Genomic DNA, 16,388 nt, shown 5'->3' with positions numbered 1-16,388 from the left:
AGCATCAAAACTTCACATTACAGGGACTTATCTTTTGCTTCGGGGTGGAAAAGGATTATGGTTCAGCAAGACAGGAAGAAGAGAAAGAGAAAACAAAACAGCCTGGGGTAATCTCCGCAAAACCCTTATAGACACAGGGCAAAAAACCAGATTCACTAAAGCAAATGATCAGGCGAGTTGTGAAATGTGAACAAGACTCTCCCTCAGGGCACCTTAGCACACAGAAAGATTTATGGGAAGGTCTGTTTAGCTGCTGTTTGCTTTTTAAATCTTATTTCTGTATGATGCCACATAATTATACAGCTTCTTCAGAACATTCTGTTGTCGCGGAGGCTTTTCTTACAGACATTTGAAAGAGCGTGGGCTCACAGGAAAACAGCCAAGATCCGCATGAAATTATATATTTATGCATATGCCAAATGCAAAACATAAAATAGGCATGGGCACAGAGTAGGCATTCTAACTGAAAGCGATGCCTGCACTTCCTTTAGTATGCTTGTCACATCTGAGGCATCGGAGAGCGCATGGGGATTTGTAAAGAGCCCCATGAAACTGTCTCTGTGTCTGGTCAACAGCCTGCTTGCTTATTTAACCTTCATAGTAATATGGACATGTGAGCACTTTCATTCTCGCATTGCCAGTACAAATTTGAGGCTTGGGATATCTGACGTCTTTGACCAAGGTCACATGACTACCTGGGAAAATGAGGACCCTGACACTTGTCATCTCAATCCAAATCCGGTGTTCTTACGCCTTAGTACAAAATTCCATCTCTAATCATCTTGGGTTTTCAAAGAAAAAAAAAAACAGAAACCTACAGAGGACAGTCAAATTTTCAAAACACATACTTTTTATTTTTGTTTTTGTGATTTTTGGATTGTTTATTACATCATTTCTCAATGGTTTATGGGGCCAATAAAATTATTTATTGAAATACTAGAAAATATTTCTTAAAATAAGGAAGGGAATAAAATACTTACAGAAAGATTGAAAATAAAAAAGTTAAGGCTAAATGGAATGGAAGAAAATGCACACCAGAGACCTGGACCAATACAGGATGAACTCAGAATCTGATGACCATGGTAACATAGGAACAGGCTCGGTTTCCCTCACTCAGCAGGGTCAGTAGCCATGCACCTAACAGCATCATTCCCACTAGTTAGCATTACAGGAGCCTCTCTTATTGTGAATCTCAGAACTGGTCCATTGTTAACCAAAATGAAGACCTGTAATGTTTTTTTTTTTTTTTCCATATAGTCTTGGTCCTAAGGTTTTGCTTAAAGAAAAAGGTAAATTTGTTGAGAAAAATTATTTTGGAAGTGATGTACTCAAGTATATTTGGGAAAAGATGAAAGAAAGCAAAGAAAAAGGAGAGGAGCAGGGGAAAGAGAAAAAAGAAGAGAGATGGAAGGGTACTGAGAGAAAGGGAGAAAGGAGCAAGGGAAGGATGTCAACTTCCACTGGACACTCAAGGCTAATTTAATAGTATTCTTTCCTCTCTACAAGTATAAGAAACACTAGCATTTCACACTAGGGAAGGAAAAGAATAACACTTCAACTTTGTCAAAATCATTAGTAAAGCATTAATTTGGTAATGCATGCATTTTACTATGAACATACATTTCTCTGCAGTAGAACTCATCGGAGCATTGTCTACCCACAGATACATGAGGAACCTGAAGGACAGACTTTCCTCAATGAGCCTCACACTCAGCTGTTCCGTGTTTTGTAAACCTTGGGCCACTTTTCAGAACCAGCATTTTCCATAGCCTATAAGAAGTCAAGAACAATGGCACTGGGTTTTGACCCTACTGCACGTACTGGCTTTGTGGGAGCCTAGGCTGTTTGGATGCTCACCTTCCTATACCTAGAAGGAAGTGGGAGGTCCTTGGACTTCCCAAAGTGCAGGGAACCCTGACTTCTCTTTGGGCTGATGAGGGACGGGGACTTGATTGGGGGAGGGGGAGGGAAATGGGAGGCGGTGGCGGGGAGGAGGCAGAAATCTTTAATAAATACCCATAGGAAGACTTTATGTCTTTCCCTCAGTGTGCTAATATTTGAAAATGTTTAATGAACAGCACAATGCTGTAATATTTGATCAGATATTAATTTGGCATCAGATATTCAGATATATCTCAGTTGTCTAACTTGCTGAGACCCTAGATTTCATCCCAACACTAGAAGTTCCCCTCTAGCATGTAGGAATCCAGTCTTAACTCAGTGCTGTGAGTTGAATGTGAAATGTCCCCTGTGAGCTTATGTATTAAACATTTGGTCTCTTGCTGGAGGTGCTGTTTGGGAAGGGTCTGGAACCTTCAATAGCCTGTGCCACTCCCTCCTCTTCCTGTACATTATCTGCATCCAGGGAACCAATGTGACCAGCTGCCTCCAGTTCCTGCCACCAAAACTTCTCACTAAGGATGGATTCTGTCCCCTTAAACGTAGAGCCATAACAAACCCTTCCTCTCTGTAGTTGCTTCCTGCTTAGTGTTTCAAAGCACTAAGCAGAGTGTCTAATATGGCTAGAGGTAGAGTCTACATCCTTCAGGTCAGATGCAAAGGGAAGGAGCTCTGTTCTAGCCCATTGGGCAGAAAGTGTCACAAAACAAGGGCTTGAGTGGATGACTCTATGGAGAGTTTATTAATGTTCACAATCATATCATGTGACTCCAGTCCCTAGCTCAGTATCGTCTAAATTCAGGGCAGACATTAGTTTGGGGAATTAAAATCAGGAATTCCCGTTAGCTGCAGATGGTACTCACATGCATTTGTCTCCTCTCCCTCTCCAAATCTTGTCAACAGAACATTCACCCCAAAGGACAATTAAGATGTCTGAGGATGGCGTGTTTCAGAGCCCAGGTGTGTAAATACACTTTCTTTTAAACCAGTTTCGAAGATCAACTTATCTGTCTGAGTGTTTTGTCTGCATGTATGACTTTAAAAAACATATGTGCCTCATGTTCACGGAGGTCAGACAAATACATCAGATCCCCTGGAACTGAAGTTATAAATGGCCACAAGATACTATGTAGGTGCTGGAAAATAAACCTGGGTCCTCTAGCAGAGCCACAAGTGCTCTTAACTGCTGAGCTATCTTGCCATACCATAAATACATTTTCATTAAAGTTGGAGTTGAGAAATACTTGGGATAGTTCTAAGTCCTAAATTTTCCACTAAAAAGTAGTTTATGTGGCTGTGAGCCTTGATTTTCTTTCTAGCCACCCTGAGTAATATGGAAGCTCCAAAGCTGTTGAAGAAACTCTCACCATTATTTACAAGGGAACAAGTGGGTAAATGTCTCAGTTAATAACACACAGAAATTACACACCCCCAAAACAGATTATAAAACAAACAACAGAATCTTTGTCTCAGGAAAAGATAACTATGTAATTGACTGTATTGTTTTCATGTATTTTTTAACTGTTTACTTCCATTGCCAAGGAACACAAAGCTAAATTCGTTCTGTTGAGTGATTTTCTGCTGTTAGACTCCCAACGCTATTTTCTCTCCTCCCCTTTCATTCCTTAGACATACTCCTGCTTAACTCTATCTTTATATTAGCAATTTACAAAAAATGCATCAGATTTATGTGGATAAAATTAAGTTCTCTTGGAAATGTGTGTGTAGACATTGTAAACACACCCACATAAACATAGCACATAAATGCAGTTGCTAGGCAACTTGCTGGGGTCTTCACAGAAGACAGTGTTTCCCCATGTATAAGATTCAATCTAAATGTTTCAGAATAGAGTCCAATTGAAGTCATTGGACCTACCCCAAAGCTTCTGCTAGCCACAGTGGTTATCTGGCCTCTGCTCTGTTCCCATCTATCAAGACCAAGCGAGGACTCAGCAACCTGCACTCAGTATTCTACTTGTTCTTTGTGGGCAAGAACTTGTGATCAGTGCTTCACTACACTGTTAGCATCTAATGAAATCCCAGACACAGAGAGGACACAAGGAAGCCCTTGAGTCAAGCCGTAGAAAAGAGTAGCGCAGATACAGCAGGGGTTGGAATGAGAGTGACTCCCATGTGGCCATACTGCTTGAGAAGGATTAGGAGGTGGAACCTTTCTCTAGCCAGTGTGCCCTTGATGGTGTAGGTGTGGCTTGTGGGGATAGACTTTAAGGTTTCAAAATGCCCAAGCCAGCCAGTCTCAGTCTCTCTCTCTGCTTATGGATCAGGATGCAGCTCTCAGCCACTTCTCCAGCACCAAGCCAGGCTGCTGCCATGTTCCCTGCCATGTTGATACTGAACCAAACTTCTGACATTGTACAGGAGTTCCCAGTTAAACACTTTCTTTTCTAAGAGTTGCCTTGGCCACGGTGTCTCTTCACAGCAATAGAACAGTGACTAAGAAATAGCTCCTTTTCGCAAAGGCTCCGTAGTGTTATGGTACAAGGAAAACACGTAAGTCAGGAATACAGGAGGGGTCCCTAGATAGGAAACTGTGACAGGATGTGCTGTTCTGGCAAGAGAATGGCAATCTGGGCAGTTAACCAGCGATCCGGTCTGTAAGTTATGTACAGGTATTATGAGTAAAATTAGGTTTGCCGCAAATGGTGCGTATGGTAGTGCATGCCAGTAATCCAAAGCTTGGGAGGTGGAAAGAAGGAAGAGCTGGAGTTTAAGGTTTTCTCTGGCTACATAGTAAGCCCAAAGCCAGCTTGAGCTCCATGAGATCCTACCTCAACCCCCTCCCCGAATTACAGGCAAATGAAAGTATTCCTCTCCTTTACGAGAGAACGGGTAGAAATGAAAAAAGTTTATATTATTAACTATATATTTTATTGAATACTTCATTCTGTATGCAGTCCCCACAATTATATGCACGCATATAATATATTAGACACAAAACACAAGAATGACAAGGAGAAAAGATCTATATGTTCTTTGATCCCACTTGGTAAATACTGAGTAATAATTTTTCTTTTTCATTGTTTTTAATTTTTCTCCATTCCCCTCTTTTCCTCCCCCTTCCCTTTTACCCTCTCCTGTGACCCCATGCTCCCAATTTACTCAGGAGATCTTGTCTTTTTCTCCTTCCTATTTAGATCCATGTATGTCTCTCCTAGTGTTCTCTGCTGTCTAGGTTCTCTGGGGTTGTGAACTGTAGGCTGGTTTTTCTTTGTTTTATGTCTAAAAGCTACATGTAGTGAGTACATATTATATTTGTCTTTCTTGGTCTGGGTTTCCTCACTCAATATGTTTTTTTTCTAGATCCATCCATTTGCCTGCAAATTTCAAGATGTTAGTATTTTTTATCACTGAGTAGTACTCCACTGTGTAAATGTTCCACATTTTCTTTATTCATTCTTCAGTCAATGGGCATCTAGGTTGTTTCCAGTTTCCGGCCATTACAAATAATGCTGCTATGAACATAGTTTAGCACATGTCCTGTGGTATAAATGAGCTTTCTTTAGGTATATATCCAAAAGTGGTGCTGCTGATTCTTGAGGTAGATTGTTTCTGACGATCTCTCAGAAAACTGAGCCATAATTTAAGTAGTCTTTATTTGAAAGCTTTGATATTATTACCCAGTAATATCTCATTCATGAATTCTATGATGTTTAGGAGAACTTGCTGAAGAAGATGTTGTTTGCCTTAAAAATAGAGAGTAGGTGGTGGTGGTGCATGTCCTTAATCCCAGCACTCAGGAGACAGAGGTAGGTGGATCTCTGAGTTCGAGGCCAGCCTTATCTACAGAGTGAGTTCCACAGAGAAACCCTGCCTCTCTCAACAAACAAACAAGCGAACAAACCAAAAAAAGACTATAAGGTGACAAAGAGATGTCCAGGCTAAAGGACCAGGGGTACAAATGTGATGATCCAGGTGCAGGGAGAAGTGGGGTTGCAGAGAGAACAGCATCAGAACTGTAGAGGCTGGCACAGTAGGTACAGCATAGGAGAGGGACGTATGGGAAATGTTAAATGAAAAGGTCAGACGAGCAATGCCTTACGTTGACTTACACCAAGAACTTTAAAATAATTGCAAGTTGAGTGCCCACTGTGTGCTGACGCTGTTCTGGATGCAGAGCAGGAAGCACGATATAAAATCCAGTCATTGGAAAAGGGCTTCTGTCATGGTGGCACACGTAGGGGACTTGTTTGCTCTGCATGGAGAATCGACTTCAAGAGATTTCAAAAGCCTAATTTTTGGTACCTGGACAGCTGATGATCGTAGGTCCCCAAAACAAACAAACAAAAATCCAGTCAGTGACTACTTAAATGCTACAGCTTTCTACCTATTGAACTAATAATTAGACAGCTTGCTGAATTCTTCATCCCATGGGCCAGTCTCCCTTCTTGCGTAATTTTACTTAATTCTCCACAATTGTGTAAAGTCACTTCTGGTCCTACACTAAAGAGCAGAGGCTCAAAGACATTGAGTCACTTCTCCAAGATCATATGACTGGTTATATTTAGGGCTGGCAACTGATAGCAGATCTGTCTTGCCTGAGACTGGACCCACACAGCCTAGGTTGGAATCCCTATGCCTACCAATCACCAGCTACGTGACCTGGGGCCGACCACTGAGCCCCACTCTGTGCATGGCTTTCTAATCACTAAAGGAGAAATCATAACTGCCCCTTTTTGAAGAGCCAGCAGGAACAGTAACCGAGCAGTCACTCAGACACCTAAGCAGTGCTGCTGGTACCAACCCAGCTGCAAGCAGACTCTTTCAGCCTTAGAAAGGTCATAGAGCTTTACGCGGAGTTGAGCAAGGGAGGGTCTGTTCTGTTTACCCTGCTTACTTCAACAGCATCTCTCCCAGCCAAGTCTCTCACAAGCACCTGCTAATAGCCTTCATTGTTTATAGTGCTTCTAACAAGTGTGGGTAGCTTCTCATTTGCATCTTTAATAGACAATTCCCAAAGCTGTGGAAACTACAGTTGGTTTTAGAAAGCCTGCATTCCGTTTCCTTTTGTCCTGTTTACCAACAGTGAAGGGGCTCTAACAGCTTGCCCACGCTCTAATCCAATCTTGTTTAACACTTTCACAGAAATTTCATGGCATGAAAGGTTACTAAGTCCAGCATAGCGAAGCAGAGGGTACCCCGTCATCAGGAAGGGGCGCGCAGAGGTCATCAGGCCATGTGGTGTAGTTACAGTGCCCCACTCAGCACGTAGCTCAGGCTCTTTGAGCGGTGTAGACAACGCATCATCCCCTATGCAACCCCACACAGAGAGACTGCTATGCCTATGTTACAGAGGAGAAGAATGAGGTCTCATCCACCAAAGGCCACCTAGCAAGGAGGCCACAAGCTACATTACCAATGCTACGACATCGAATGTGCTGCTTAGCAGGACAGTAAGACAAGCACAGCTTCGTACTTCCCACAACCATCTTTCTACTGAGACAGGAATCATCAGCATTACAGACGAGGAAGCATGGGAGTCCTGGGAGGCTACCGCCTAAAGGACAGAGGTGGTCCTGGGAATCTGTCTATTGAATCCAAGGCACCCCGCAGTGCACACTGGGTAGAAGGCAGTGCTGGTTTCTGAAGTCAAAATCCATTACTCCCCTGGCTGCCGCTGTGACTGTTGTTATTTTCTGCAGAACACCCTCCCACAAAGTGCATTGAGAGGAAAATAACAATGATAAGAACACAGCTGATTCCGTATGCAAGCCCGCAGTTCTGAATCCATGCATAATTTACTCAACACTGCCTGGCAGTCACTTAAGCTGAGGAGAGACTGCCATAAATTCAGGTCTGCGTACGCTAATTTATTTCTTATTTATTTTATCAATGCATATCTACGGCCTCCAACGAGCTGCTTCAACACCTGCTTGAAGGCACCGGCAGCCCCGAGTTCGAGCAGAGCAGGAAAGGGGACCCTGAAATAAGTATGTATCTCTGTCCTAGAACCATGAAAGCTAAATTAATTTTCTGGTAAACTGGGATTAAAGCCCTGTCTGCTCCCACCTTCTGTCTGTGAGGCACAGGACCGTAAAGGTTGCTGAGTCTCATGTACTGCTTTGCTTGGTAATGAGAATCTGGTGTACTTCTTACAGGAATCACAGTACTCTTTGGGTGACACCAAGGCCAAGGTGAGCAAATCAGAGAGGGAACACAAATCAGAGAAGAAAAACAACACTGCTGCTATTTTCTTGAGAGGTTACCGAGGAGCAGGCACCACTCTAGGCAGGGTTGCAGCTCAAGTGCCTTCTACACGGCCCCTCGGAAGAAACATCGTCCCCCCTGGGTGTAAGAATAGCATCTTTCCCAGGTAGGTACACTGCAGCCTAGAGAGAGAACAAAGGCCATGGGAAAGGGAACCTGAATGTTTTCTCTTCATTCTTTTTCTTCTTTTTTTCTCCTCTTCAATTCTTACGTTGAGTTCTAAACTCATTTTGCTCGGTTGGGGATGTAGTTCAGTGGCAGAGCAAGTCCTGGGTTCAATGCCAAACCTTCTCCAAACAATAACAAAGGAAAAATGAAAAAACAGAAGTAGTAGCAAAAGCTCCTGGGCTTGAACTTTCCAGGAGCCAGAAGCTGTCTAGAAGCTCTTCCTCTGTGATTTGTTTAACTTGTGCCACTCCCCAGTAGTTGTCCCACCTGATGGACATAGGGCCAGGACAGGCCAAACAGTAAAACCCCAAACTGCTGAGTCCCATAGTTTGCAACCTGGCAGAGCCAATGTGTATACTTATATATACACCTTCAACATCCCTGACTCTGTCTCTATGTACGTTGACAGGACTGCAAGAAAGTCAAGAGAAAGGTCAGGGACACAGACTGGAATGGGACAACATCTGTGCCTTAGTGCACATGAGTGTATGTGCTCCTCGTTCATCGTTAGCTTTCTCACCCATTCATTTTCTTTACACACCCAACAGGGTATGAATCAAAAGAAGGAAAAGGCCATGCCCCTGCAGGTCAGCCCTAGCCTGCTCAGGCAGCATTTCCTGAGCTTTTGCTCACAGATCCCCTCCAGCAATAAAGGAGTTCCTGGACCGTGGAGTTGGAGACTTACCCGCAGAACATGAAGATGGTGCTGGAGGTGGCATCATAGGGTAAAGGCAGTGTCTGCTGCAGGCAAAGTTGCTCACACCCTCCGTTAAAGCCATCAGAGCAATCAATGCCCTTGGAGTGATCATAGCATCCTGAGCCGTCCTTCATGGGTTTCAGTTCTTCAGGACACTGTTTAGGGAGACGACAACAGGGTGGTTATGGTTCAGGAGGTAACAGATTCCATCTTTCACCTCACACACAGATGGGGACCAGACTCTTCTTATTTGACCCATTGAGAACAGTATTGCCTGGGATTACATTATTTACTCTCTAACCTTACCTGGCAGGAAATAGGGCTTTCACGATTATCTTCTTCACAATTCTTCACTGAATTGTGAGACTGAAGGAGCATAATGTTGTCAAGATGCTGAGGACACAGATTTCATAGAAACATTCTCTAAATCTCACTAATGTCAACAGTGCCAGGACCACTTATAATTATTGCCTAAACCAGGTCTCTTGTTATGATAGTCACCTAAAAAGGCTTCTAGGTATATTAAACAAACAAACAAACAAACAAACAAAGCAGTAATGTGATTTTAAATTCCAGTTGCTCTTGCTGTGTGACCTTAGGCGAGGTACTACCCTCTCTGAGTTTCAGTGTTGTTGTCTATAAAAGGGGCACAGTGTAACTGCAGATTAGATGTGAATCTTTAATATGAAGCATAAGTATGAAGGTATACCTCATTTCAGATTCTGTCCCATAATTAATACTCAAAGATGTGTAGTACCTTTCTATGTTAGCTTCATCTCTTTTGTACCCTTGTCCCTGGAGCCCTAAGTGAGCAACTTGTATGCTCACAACAGTGTGAGAGACTCCTAACCAGTCTGGCTTCTCTACACTGTCTTGTTTGTGGCCACTGAAATGGTTTTCCTAAACATCACCTCCTATGCCTCAGCATCTGTGAATAAGTGAGTCTGCAAATGCTTGGATTTTCCTAGAACTAATCATAGACAATGATAGACCTCTACAGACCGCAAGTCCTCCGTCAGCCTTGTACACATCCTTGTATAGAACTCTCAGTCCCTAAGCAAACCCCAGAGGTTCCCACCTTCTAGGACCTGAGATGTAATATATTTTTCTATGTGTCTTGTTGCTTTGAATCTCTGTGAATGGGGAAATCTTGTGTTGAAGTTCATCTGTCTATTAATTCCCATTATTCAATGGGCTAAGCTCATCTCCAGAACCACTGAGGGAGAAGCAATCCCAATGCCCTTGCCTTCTGAACAAGATATCAACTTTTCACATCAGTTACCTTGCTGTCATTTCCACTAAGAAAATACCCAGCCTCTTTGTCTATCAATAGACATCACTGATTAAAATACCCCTTCTTGCCTTGCCTGACAGCTCTACAGACATCTCCTCACCATCCTAAAATTATAGGAACAAGAACACGCACATCCACATTAATTTCTACAAACCACCACAATAAAAAAGGAGGTCATCTCTCCTGGAAATTACATTTTCCCAAGTATGATTTGTAATTACAAATGCACAAGAGAGTTCTTAGGGACGTTTGAGCTGGTGCCAGCAAGGGTGATGGAGAAACTAGGTTATAAATGGCCTTTGTCAAGCGCAGAAAGACTATCAAACTGCTGCATTTTGTGCTTACAAAGAAAAATCAATTTTGCATGTGAGTGAGGTGCTGTACATATTAATACAAGCTCAGAAGAGGCTTGGCCTTTTTCTGAACATCAACAATCCAGCAGAAGGGCACTGATTGTGTGGTTGATCAAGACCAGTTGCTCTCCTGGGGGCTGAGTTCTGCCCACCCGGTAATATTCAGAAACAAGTGCTGAATTTTCTCCTCAAAATAACCTGAGACACATGGAATAAGGCATTTGTCAAAGTTCTCTCCACCCCTTCTGACTCCCATTGCTTTTATTCTTTCAATGGATGTTTCAATTTGTTTGTTTTATGTGTGTGTGTGTGTGTTTTCTTCACCAAGTTACCCATTCTTATGTCTTTAGTCCTTAGAATAAAACACACAAGGGAACTGACAATGGATCATGAAGATATGTGTCTACCACAAATCCCAGAAACTGTGAATGTTACCAATCCACGGTAAAGACTTTGCAGGTGCGATTAAGAAAAAGCTCTTGTGATTATTTTGGATTTTACAGGGTAATCTAAATACCACCACAAATGCCTTAGAAATAAGAAGATGTACAGAGAAATTGCACTCACAACAGGAGGCAGTGTGAAGACTTGTAGCTGATCAGAGGACTGAGAACAAGTGTGTGTTGTGTGCTTGGCCCGAAGTGGACAGCTATATCACACCCATCCCTCAAACTCAAGGAGTATCACAGAAGAGGTGATAGAATTCTAGAACAAAAGTGGAGGATGGGACCGAGTGCTGTGCGATGCTGACTTCTAGATGCCATGACTTATGAACTCAACAGAGCTGTGATTATCTGCATACAACCTGGCTTAAGATCATCCAGCATTCCAGTATTGATGGGCAAGAAGCTCACCGCTAGCTGAGAAGGCTGTTGGTAATTGAAGGCTGTTTGGAAAGGAGGGTTCATTTTTCTTCAGGTGTGTGACTGCTGGTTAGTTACCCACGTACATGTGGGAAGCACTAATTGGTCTCAGCATGTTATTGAAAAAGTAGAAGAGAGTATGAGGCGAGAGGGGGTCACGTGGGGAGGTTCTGAGGAAATGGAAAGAAAATTAGGGCTGTATCTGATAGATACACTGTACATATGTATGAAACTGTGAGTATCTATACCCACAGAGGAGGAGTCAACATGCAGGTGAAGACACAGAGGGATGCAATGTGGCCATGAGTCAGAACTGTTGCGGCCACTAGGAGACGGAAGAAATGCAGAAGTCCTCTTCTGGGGCTCCAGTGGGAGCAGCACCTACCCATCAGCACCTTGAGTTGAGATTGTTCTCTTACAAAAGAGTTAGAGAATGCAAGGTGTTGTTTTCAGTCACCCAGCCTGTAATTCCCTACAGGAACCGGAGGAGACATAGATGGATATTGCCACTGTTTCCGTTTACAGATGAGAAAGGGAAGAGGTTACACAATCAGCGTGGGAAAGGGCAGGGCTTCCTGCTGTTGTCAACTCTGTAGCTCTCAAATGAATTTTGTGTGTGGTCGTTAATCTTGATTGTAAACTTAGTTATCTCAATATAAGCAAAGGCCTGTGTGTCTTTAAGGATATTTCTAAGAAAGGATTTGATCATGATGGTAGTGATTAAATTATTGGTTTAAACCACTGATGCATTCAAAATTTGAATATTGTATTTAGAAGTGGGGATGTTGTGGAAGACTGGACTTGAAATAGACTACAGAGGCACACCTCTGAAGGTTGTGTCTTGGTCCTGTCCCTTTCCTCCGCTCCCTGGCTGCTGTGGTAAACAGCTTTTCCCCACCATGACCTTTTATCATAATGTTCTACAGGACCGCAGGCAGAAGCCAAGGAGCCAGCTGATCCTGGACTTCATCCTGTGATACTATGACCCATTATAAACATTTCCTTTTTTAAGTTGTTTCTTGGAGTATTTGTCCCAATAATGAAAAGCTGAGAGACATATTGGATAGAGGAAGACTGGTCCTCAGCTGATCTCAGCACCATATTCCATAACTGAGGTTCTGAGGATGGACGCACATCCCAGAGAGACGTGATGTAATTCCCCACTGTATGCTGTGAATACATTAATTGGTTAATGAATAAAGCTGTTTCAGCCAATGGCTTAGCAGAGCAAAGCAAGGCAGGAAATCCAAAGACATATATATATAGAGAGTAGGCAGATTCAAGGAGTCATGATGTAGCTGCCACAAGAGTAACATGCTGGCACTGGTAAGCCACATCCTAGTGGAAGTACGTAGATTAATAGAAATTGGTTAATTCAAGATGTAAGAGCTAGCTAAAAATATGCCTGAGTCACTGGCCAAACAGAGTTGTAATTAATACAGTTTCTGTGTGATTATTCAGGTCTGGGCAGCCAGAAAAGAAAGATCAGTATCTGCCTACACAGACACATCCCAGCCAGACTCTCAGCTAAGGAATTCGGTCTCCCTAGCCTCATCTGTGGGCTCTCTGACCACACACTCCATTTTAGATATATAAGAAGTCTGCTGCATCTCACTGTGCCCCAGGGGGCTCACCTGTAAATAGAAATAATAAGGCTGCTCTTGATGGCATTTCTGTAAACTGTGAGAAAACATACCAGGGTTTTTGGGTCTGGCTTTGGGTCTGGCATATAACAAGCACTCAACAAGTGAAAAATATATGGACAAAAAAAGAGAAAAAGCTATGGACAGATAAGTTATAAAATGATAAGTACATGTACCCTCTATCCCCATAGAAAATAGAACTAGAAAGCCTAGGTGACTTTCTTCTCCTTTCCTATTTGTCAAATCCTTCACTGGGTGACTTAGCAGATACTTATTGAACAAGTGATATTGAAGCAAGGCTCAGCAAGTGCTCTAGCTGCTAGTTACAAAGTAATACATGAGATAGCGAAAATCCTGCTTTCACAGTGTTTAAATTCAGAGCATGGACAAAAAAAAAAAGTAAATAAGTAAAATGATTACACGGGGAAGTCACTTACTTCTTTAACAGCAGTGTAATGTGATAACGGTTTAATAAGGTTGGGGTGAACGAAACACGAATTAACAACATACATGTAAATAAACATTCTATTTGAAAAGTGGTTTGGGTTATTTACCTGAGAGTTTTGCATCAGTTTGGGAAATATAGACATCTTTACTATGTGTGTTTTCCAATTCATGACTATACCATGTTTTCCCATTTCTTTAGATTTTCTTCTATTTCTTTCATTAGCATTTACATTTTAATATACATGTCCCATACACATTTTGTCAAATTATTGTTTATGTTTTACAAATCGCAAGTGATACTGCATATTTTTATTTCACGGTCCTAAGTTCACTGCAATATATAAGTAATAGTAAAAGAGGCCAACTGAGGGCTTGGAGAGACTGACAGCTTAGCAGTTAGGAGGCTTGGTGCTGCCCTTGCAGAGGACCAGAGTCCAGTGACTAGAGCCCACAGTAGGTGCTTCACAACCGCCTGCAACTCCAGCTCCAGGGGAGTCAGTGCCTTCTTCTGGCATCCATTCTTACTCATTCACTTGTCTATACACAAACAGACACACACATGCACATATACTCACACATGCACACACACACACAGACACACACATGTGCATACACTCACAAATACACACACACAGACACACTCACACATGCACACACACAGACACACACTCACATAAAATCACACGTGCACACACACAGACACACACACATGCACACGCAAACATACACACACACACTTTTTAAAATAGAATCTTATTCATGCTTACATTTTTTTTAAAACCTTTAAGCATTGGTCAGTAAATAAGTGTGTAATTTATGAATAAGAGCACTACAGTCTTCTGTCCACCTCTCTTATATTTTTTCTGGTCTTAATGGCTAGGATATCTGTCTGGCATTGTGTTGCATGACGGGCATCACTCTGGTGATGCTTCAGAGAAAACAGGTTGCACAGTGGTCTGTTGTTTTCATGCCAATGTCTGCCTGTCAATATTACAGATCTCTTCAGAAAGCATGTCTTCCTCAAATCCAACTTTACGTGGACTTTTCTGACCAAACTAAAGTTTTCAAGTCTATCTGCTCAACCTTCTGCTCTTTATACTTACTATAAACCTGGATAAAATCGGTAAACAAAATCCACACCAGAGCTTTGGACGTTTTTGGTATTTACTCTACCAAATTAACTAGCCTCTCTCTTTAGTCTATCATAAAAACTTAAGACAGACAAAATGTAAACACATTTTGGGACAGAATGCAGCATCCAGTTCACTGGCTCATCGAAAACCTCATGCGTGGTGTTTTCTGATGGCACTTGGTCTTCTGAATCCCTTCCTGCTGGAATCACCTACTCAGTCCTGTCTTCATCATCTCCATTTTGCCTGAGGATCATTTCAAAGGCTTAAGAACTCAGTAAGGTTCAGTTGTAACAACAACCCCACTTCTGAGACATTGATTTTCTGTTTCGGTTCCTTTTTGTATCCCTGTGACTAAGACAAACAACTAAAGGGAAAAATTTCTATTAGTCAATGTTTCGTGCCATGTGGAGAATGAAGAAGAGGAGAGTGTTCACCTGGACAGTAAAGAAAGGACTGGAAACCAGGCTGAAAGTCAATGTTCAGACCCTCCAGTAACCTAGTTCCTCAAGCTAGACTACCCCCAGCAAAGGTTCTGCAACCACAACCCTGGTCTCTGTCTCCCACAGAGCACCGCAGGCTAGGAGCCAAGTGTTGGCACATGTGCCTTTGGGAGACTTTTCACATTTATGCCATGAAACACCTAAGACTTCTTCTTCAGTCCATGGAGCACTTAGAAGTATGATGTTTCCAAGTACGCAGTGATGTTTGGATCACCCCTGCAGTGGGCTCAAGGGGCACATTCCCCACAAAGAACTCATCTGCTGAAATCTTAACTCTTATTTTGGTATTTGTTTCATTTGGGTCTTTGTGGGGACAGTGCTCTCATGTGTGCTGTTAGTGTCCTGATAAGGAAGTGAGATCACAGTTCTCTCTCTTTCAAACATGAAGACATAGGGAATAAAGGAAGTCAGGAGACTGGCCTTTCCTACTTAGCGGATCAGTGGATCAGTTCTGTATTAGTTTCACAATTCTGGTCTTCAGAGCTGCCAGGTATAAATATCTGGTAATAAACTTACCAGATCTGTGGTGTTTGTTCCAGCAGCCTGACTGGAAACATACACTCTGTTAATCATTTCCAGCTTGCTTCTACTATGTCTGGAAAACATAATTTGCATATGTAAGTTCTTTCAACCTATTAAGAACTTTTTCCTGGCCAAGAATATATGTTTTAGCTTACCATGTATTTTGTAGGCACCAGAACATATTTAAATTTCAGTTTGTGGCACAGTATTCTTTTAAAGTTATCTATATCCTTCGAGAGAGAGTGTTGCTCGGTTCTTCATATAATTCTGCTAATTGTTTGCTGTTCTGCCAGTGTTGAAGGAGGAATAGTGAAGAAATCAAACATAATTGTGAATTTATCTCTTTTTCCTTATCATTCTTTTGATTTCTTCAATTTTCTTTGTTATTTGGTATATAAACACTTATGGTGATTATGTCTTAGTTGTGAACGATTCCATTATTTGTATATTATATTCTTCCCTGGTAATTTCTAATAAGATTTTTATCTAATCTTAATATAGTCACTCCTCTTGTTCTAGTTACATAGTTCAGGCCTCTCTCTCTCTCTCTCTCTCTCTCTCTCTCTCTCTCTCTCTCTCTCTCAAGCTTCTACCTCCAGGTAGATGTTAAATGCATTTCAAATAGGTAGCATATAAATGAAAGT

General features: G+C 42.1%; 1 protein-coding gene and 1 non-coding gene across 6 annotated transcripts in view; one reads left to right on the top strand and one right to left on the bottom strand.

Annotated features, from left to right (window-relative positions):
* Astn2 (astrotactin 2) overlaps positions 1-16,388 on the bottom strand; it is a 987,955-nt gene that overhangs the window by 354,469 nt on the left and 617,098 nt on the right. For all 5 annotated transcript variants that reach the window (XM_057784267.1, XM_057784266.1, XM_057784268.1 and 2 more), the window contains one exon: positions 8,978-9,144. In XM_057784267.1, coding sequence (XP_057640250.1) covers positions 8,978-9,144 — 167 coding nt within the window. The remainder of the gene's footprint in view (positions 1-8,977; positions 9,145-16,388) is intronic.
* Positions 6,067-6,189, top strand: LOC130884527 (U11 spliceosomal RNA). Its single transcript, XR_009058053.1, has one exon. It is a non-coding gene; the product is annotated as a U11 spliceosomal RNA (small nuclear RNA).

This window comes from Chionomys nivalis, chromosome 11 (assembly GCF_950005125.1).
Source record: "Chionomys nivalis chromosome 11, mChiNiv1.1, whole genome shotgun sequence".
NCBI lineage: Eukaryota > Metazoa > Chordata > Mammalia > Rodentia > Cricetidae > Chionomys > Chionomys nivalis.
This window is presented reverse-complemented; position numbering and strand designations above follow the sequence as displayed.